The sequence below is a fragment of the Xiphophorus hellerii genome, chromosome 13, assembly GCF_003331165.1.
Source record: "Xiphophorus hellerii strain 12219 chromosome 13, Xiphophorus_hellerii-4.1, whole genome shotgun sequence".
Classification (NCBI taxonomy): Eukaryota; Metazoa; Chordata; class Actinopteri; order Cyprinodontiformes; family Poeciliidae; genus Xiphophorus; species Xiphophorus hellerii.
The window spans coordinates 23,802,509-23,808,654 of record NC_045684.1 but is presented as its reverse complement, the minus strand read 5'-3'; the positions used below and the strand labels follow the sequence as shown (position 1 = coordinate 23,808,654).

The 6,146-nt window shown below is 39.4% G+C and overlaps 1 protein-coding gene across 2 annotated transcripts; it reads right to left on the bottom strand.

Moving 5' to 3' along the window:
- Window positions 1-4,833: 4,833 nt before the first annotated feature.
- mrpl36 (mitochondrial ribosomal protein L36) lies at window positions 4,834-6,118 on the bottom strand. 2 transcript variants are annotated; one of them, XM_032581698.1, is made up of 2 exons: window positions 6,052-6,118; window positions 4,834-5,288 (listed from the first exon to the last, which is right to left on the bottom strand). In XM_032581698.1, the coding sequence occupies exon 2, from the start codon at window positions 5,275-5,277 to the stop codon at window positions 4,915-4,917; it is 363 nt and encodes a 120-aa protein (XP_032437589.1). In that variant the 5' UTR covers window positions 5,278-5,288; window positions 6,052-6,118; the 3' UTR covers window positions 4,834-4,914. The 2 variants fall into 2 exon arrangements, with proteins under 2 accessions (XP_032437589.1, XP_032437588.1); XM_032581697.1 differs by having other exon boundaries at window positions 6,002-6,117.
- Window positions 6,119-6,146: the final 28 nt, after the last annotated feature.

Here is a 6,146-nt window from a genome sequence, read left to right as displayed (position 1 = left end):
TTTATACAGAAAAGAAACATCCACACTAGGTTAAAATCTACAGAGAATTCAATATAATATTTATAGCAATGTTTGTCATAAATATGACAGTGGGGAAATTCAGGTGTGCCAACAGCAAGTTATAAGTAAGTAGAAGAATCTATATTCAAACTAAGGTAAAAATTAAAAAAAGCAGAAAACAGGAATTGGACGGACTGTAAGAGCAAATGTACAACAAAGAAAAAAATAATACGTTACCGCTATTAAAATTAGTATACTCAAATCAAAATATGTAACTGAGTAGAGCTATTTTTTTAAAATGTACGAGATGCGTATATTTGTGCGACAAAGGCAGCAACAGGCTACAATAATTTTAAAACGACTGCATATATCAGTCTGCTTTTATTTTGAAAGTAACAAGAAAAGACCATATTCAAAATAAAAACAGTCTGTGAACAACTTATAGATGGCACTAATAAAATTACATGACCTAGATGCACTTACTGCTCTGCTCTTAATCTTCTCATTAGGAAGAAAAGTCTTAAAATCCTGATTGTGTGGATTAATAATTAATAATTCTGAAGTAGCACAATGTCAGAAAGTGCTTGAGAGTTATTGTTTTTTTTTGGTTTTTTTGTTGTTGTTGTTGCTCACCCTAAATTATTAAATACACTGTTAAGGCACACACGTACATTTAATTATTTCCAGATTATAACATTAGCTTTACTAGTTTTTATCTCTTCTATGTCTACCGTCCACCTGCTGGAGCTAATTGTGTTTTTTTATAGTCACTTTAATTATTATTTCTTACATTTTCTATCTCTTTCAACCACCTTCAGTCGGTTTCCATTTGGAAAAGTCAAAATGTATCTTAAGCTGACGTTGATAGTCGCTCACGGCGGGGGTTGGGTCTCCACTCGCTGTGTTGACTTGCTGTCAGAGTTGAATTTTGACGGATTACAGTTTTTCCTCTGGGTGGAAAGCTTTTTGATATGATTTGCGTATTTGTTGCGTTGCAGGCCGAGCGTGGGAATTATGCCTCATGTTTCCAAGCTCCAGACAAGAGATAAGATTTGCGCAGGAAAGAAACAGACTGCAGGTTCAGGTGCAAGGGAACGAGAACTGGCTTAATTATTAAAGTAAACACGTGAACCTGCTATAATCTTCAACCAATAGAAATTAATATTTAAGTAGATTCGAGTTCAACTTTGCAAAGAGTTTACTAATGATCCTTCATTATGTGACTAATTGGATTGTTACAAATGATATGAATAGTGATGTTCATCAGCAATTATTTCTTTCCTGCTTAAAAAAATGCAATTTCATGTTAATTCAGTTTAATTTGTTTATAATTGTTCATTAGGTTTCAATGAACAAAGTTACTAAGAGTTATTAAGGTTGCAAACCCCTCATATAGTGGCAGTTCACTACAGATGTTTACAACATAGAACTTCACAAAAAAAAGAACCAAAAGAAAAAGATAAATGTACACAGAGACATTAAATATGCAGAAGAACTGGTTCGGCTGCAGACAAGTTCCCAGCCTGTCGTAAAATCAATAGGATGGCAAACAGTAAACGCAGTCAGTTGGCAGTAGTAGCTCAGCTTTCTACTACTCCTATTACTGGAGAGTAGTAGGAGAAAGAAGCAGGCTGAGGAAAAGTGGTCAACGTGTCCTCTAGCAGTCTGAGGTTACAGCAACACAACTACAGAGATAGACAGGAAAGTTTGAAGCCTAGAGTTAAAAACAGACGGTGTGTCTGCCTGGGGTTTCGTTTCACAGCAGAAGACGCGGAAAACTGGTAGATCTACTTTCAGAAACCGTTGGAACCAAGAGCAACACTTACAGATTATCGGTTGGGAACATATTTAGCAATTTCACCTCTGATATACATTGGAGCTTGCTTATTATTAGCTGTAACCTATAGAGCTATTTTTATTTACACTGAACAGTGTAGACAGCAATTAATAGTTGGGGGGGAAAAAATATGGATCAAGCCCATCACAAGTGGAATTTTCGCCAAAACTGATTTAAAGATAAAACAGAAAATCATCATTGAGGCAACAAATAGGCTGTGCAGCAACACTGAATGAACTGCAGGAATTTCCCAGAGCTGGTGTTGTATTACATGTGACAATAATTTCTGGTATTCGCGCTATTTGGACTTAGGAGTCAAGTTACAAGGCAACAGTCTTTTCTTCCGAAGGACACGTCAAGGTCTGGCTAGAATCTCCCAAAACCTTGTGGAAGAATGTGGTAACATTTTATAAAGCCAAACTTGAACTTTGAAGCCTTTTCCAAAAGAACTGTTTCGGATTGGAACAACACCACCCATCACCAACAGCACACACCAAACCAGGTGTGTGCTGTTGATTGTATTGTCAGGACAATCACACATCTAAATCAACAGCAAAAGTTTTGGAACCGTCCGAGCCAGAATCCAGAACAAAAGCTGACAAAGTCTTTGGATTTACATGAAGAGGACAGTGGACAACACATGTCCAAACAATCTTAGGTCATAAGGTTTTGGAGAACATTTGCATGTTTGAGCAGCACTTATTGCAAAGTCAAGTTGTAGAGTACTGATGGATTCTTAAGAGACAGTACTTCTTTTCTTTTTCTTCACAAATCAATTGATCTAACATGCTTGTTTTTGGGACCTTGTTGGGATTCAAACGCAGGTTCCTCTTATTGCAAGGCAACAGTGTTAATAAAGAGGCAGTACTATGTATTTTCCAGGCACATAGTGGCATTTCTATAGCACAATCAAGTCATTATGCCACATTCAGTTGCTGTATAAATGCTGTATATGTCAAACATGACTTAAAAGGAATTTTATTTCACAGTGTAATGCCTTGAAACTGGGCCTCTATCTCTTTTAGAAGCTCCTGCTCTTTCCAAAATTCCGCCTTCCGCACGTCATCACAATGTTTCTCTATCTAGCGTTTGTCAGAGCACCGGACTGAGAATAGTTCTTAAAATAAGCATAGCAGATGCGCAGTTCCAGCAGATGTTTGCCAATTGCTGCTAGTTGGAAGGAGCAAGCCTTTTACTAACCCGAATGGTTGCCACGGGAGACTCAAGGATTTCCAGGTATCTTTCTGATGAGGGCATAACTTTATAACACGATGTAAAGCCCAAAAAAGCTTTTACGTAACACTGTCCCTTCAACATGAGAGTACACTCTAGACGTCCACTGTACCTCACCCCAAATTTGTATCTTGTCTCGCTTTTCAAATGATTAAATGTGAAAAGCGACACTGAAACATTAGACAGGTAGAGTATAAAAGCCTGCATCACATGACACCTGCATAAACAGCCGCACACTCGTCCTCTCTAAAACAACATGTGGCTTTTCAAGTCAACCAGAAAGTCTGCCTCACTAACAAGCTGAGGATGTGCGCTGTAGATGTTTCCAGGTGATTGGCCCTCATTGAAGTACATTTATCTGATGCTTTGTTTATTCCACATTTGATCCGCCCACTAATTTCAGCTCTCTTTTATTTTCTAGAAGACAGCAACTGTCCATGTAAACAGACTTTGTTGGAGCCTCAAAGCCACAGATGGCTGCTATCTACAATGAAATCCTCAGCGGACCGGGTCATCGGCTTCACATCAAAAGTTGGGATCAGTCAGTATTTACAGGTGGAGTCAAACCAGCCTGTTAAAAAAAAAGACATCCTCAACTTGCAAAGCTGTTAATTAGCATCCCACTGGGAATTTTAACGCTTTTTCACTAAAGGGTTGTAATTTCCATCATAATGTGGTCTCTAAAAGGCAGCTAGCTACTGCTGTGTGTTCGTATGTAATGCTATTCATGTGACTGTTTTATTGTTCTGTGTTCCTCCATCAGCAAATAGTAACCTTTTGGAAACTCATTCAAGCAGAGCCATGTGTACTCTGGTTTGTCACCAAACGTCTTGTAGCCAGCTGGGTTAGCTCAACCTGGCTGCTGGCACGCTGAGGACGTTCAGTGTACACCAACTGGCAGTGGGTGTAGCTACAATATTCCAGGCTAAACAAATGATTTATTACATTACTATAACAAAAGATAATCCATTCAAGAGGAAAGAGAGTAAAAGAAAGACCGTCTTTCTGTTTTTTTTGGCGTCCCCTTCACTTTCGAACGGGGTTGCTATGTAAGCGACTTTGGCACCCCCTTGTGGATTAACAATGACAAAAACCCATGTAAAAAAATTAGTCCCTTACGCATTTCTTCTGCTTTTGCTTTTTGTTACACTGAAAGCTGCAACATTTAACTTATATATATATATATATATATAACCTTTAAAAGTCTAAGTGTCAAATGATTGAGCTTTCGTCAAATTAAATAAAAACTAAACAGGTTTTAGTCACAGGAGTCCAGCCACTTCCGGCTGTCGTCACGGCAACAACCTCCTCATCAAAACGTATATATATATATATATATATATATATTGTTGAAACTGTCACTATGTTGTGACAGCATATGAGACAGACAATCTGTCCTCTACCTTTTCTCAGCGCTAACTGGAAACAACCAATCAGAACCAGGAGGCGGGTGTTAGCGCTGTCAGTCATGCTGGTGCTTCTCTCCCTCCTCCAAATGTTCAAAAGTGAAATACTGAAGTGTAGGGGGGAAAAAACAAAATGGAAGATGTGTCTGAAAGGGCAAATAGTTTCTCAAAGCGAATTTCAAAACTTCCAAATCTGAAACATAAATTGAAAAATAAGTTCCTTGCAGAAAACCTTCATATTTTCTATCTAATGAGTGTTTAATTTGTTTTCTACTGCAAGGCTTACTCATGTTTATGTAAAAAATGTGAATATCTTTGACTCCTCTGTTGCCTATTAAAAGACGTCACATAAATCCCAATGACAATATCATGACAATTTATTTTGACAGCAGTGATTCGGTAAATCCTTTGTACATTTCTCGACACGCTCTCAACAGTTCAGCCCTGCCTCTGCTTGTGTCTCGGGTGCGTCTTGCAGAACACAAACAAGCGCCCCCTCCTTCGGACAAAGAAGCAGTCTTTGCAGCGCTTCTTCAGGGCCGACTTGGTCTTCATCCCCGCCGAGGGATGGGCCCCGGGAAGACGCAGCAGGGACGGCGCGCCCTGGACTGGGAGGACAGACGACGGAAGAGGCGTAACTCTGGCCGCCAGCAGGAGCATCGAGCGCGGGGCGGCCGCGACCGTCCACAGACACCTGTACGCACTCGCCGCTGTCGTGGAGACGGTGGGATTGAAACGGTTCATCTGGAGAACCTGTCGACTCAGCGAGGCAGCCAGGTGCTTCAGCCAGAGGGGACCCATGGTGACAAAGGCTGCAGAGAGATTCATGAGGAAAATTAGAGGTGAAATAGGTTAAAAGCGGTTTAGGCGAGTACAGTTTATCTGAAAGATATGGACATTTTACACCTTGAATTTTTCAACGTTTAGTCTACTTCAATGTATTTTAAAGGAGTTTTGTGCAACAGACCGATACAGAGCTCATAACTGTCGAGGTAGCAAAAAATATATAGTTAAAATGAGATAGAAAAAAAAGGACTGTAAAGTGTGGCATGCATTCACTGGATTCAACACACTTTATTCTGACAGCCTTCAGTAGCTAATTTCATTCCAGAATAGCATGTATAGCTGTTCCGTTAGATAACAAACTGCATTGCAAACAGCAACAATATCGTGTACATGCCAAACTCATGGTAAAACACGGTGGTGGCAGCATTAATCCATGGGATGCTGAGGTTCTTTTCCTTCCACATGATAATTATGCGCTACTTTGTGTTTGTCAGTGCCATTCAATTCAATAAAATACACGTTAGTCTGTGTTTCCAATGTCAAAACGGGGAAAAACAAGGGGTGAAATATAAAACACAACCATACATAAATTAATTCCACTTAGTATAACTATATGTTAAGTATTTGTAAAACAGCTACGCGATGTGCACCAGACGGTTCAGTTTGGATAAATAAGGCTTAAACATAAACTCGCACATAACGCTATTCATTTATGAAGTCAAAAATTAAAACACACCACCTGATAATGTTGAGTAGATTCAAAGCATGTGTTATACCACCGATATTTGCCTTTGAAACGTCGAAACAAGACCACAATGCTACTCTTGCAGTTGGTGTCTCAATGTATGGTTCCGGGTTAGGTGTTAGTGACTATTGTTTCCCCC

Coding starts and splice junctions, on each gene's coding strand:
- mrpl36 (XM_032581698.1), bottom strand. CDS start 5,277: ATGGGTCCCCTCTGGCTGAAGCACCTGGCTGCCTCGCTGAGTCGACAG.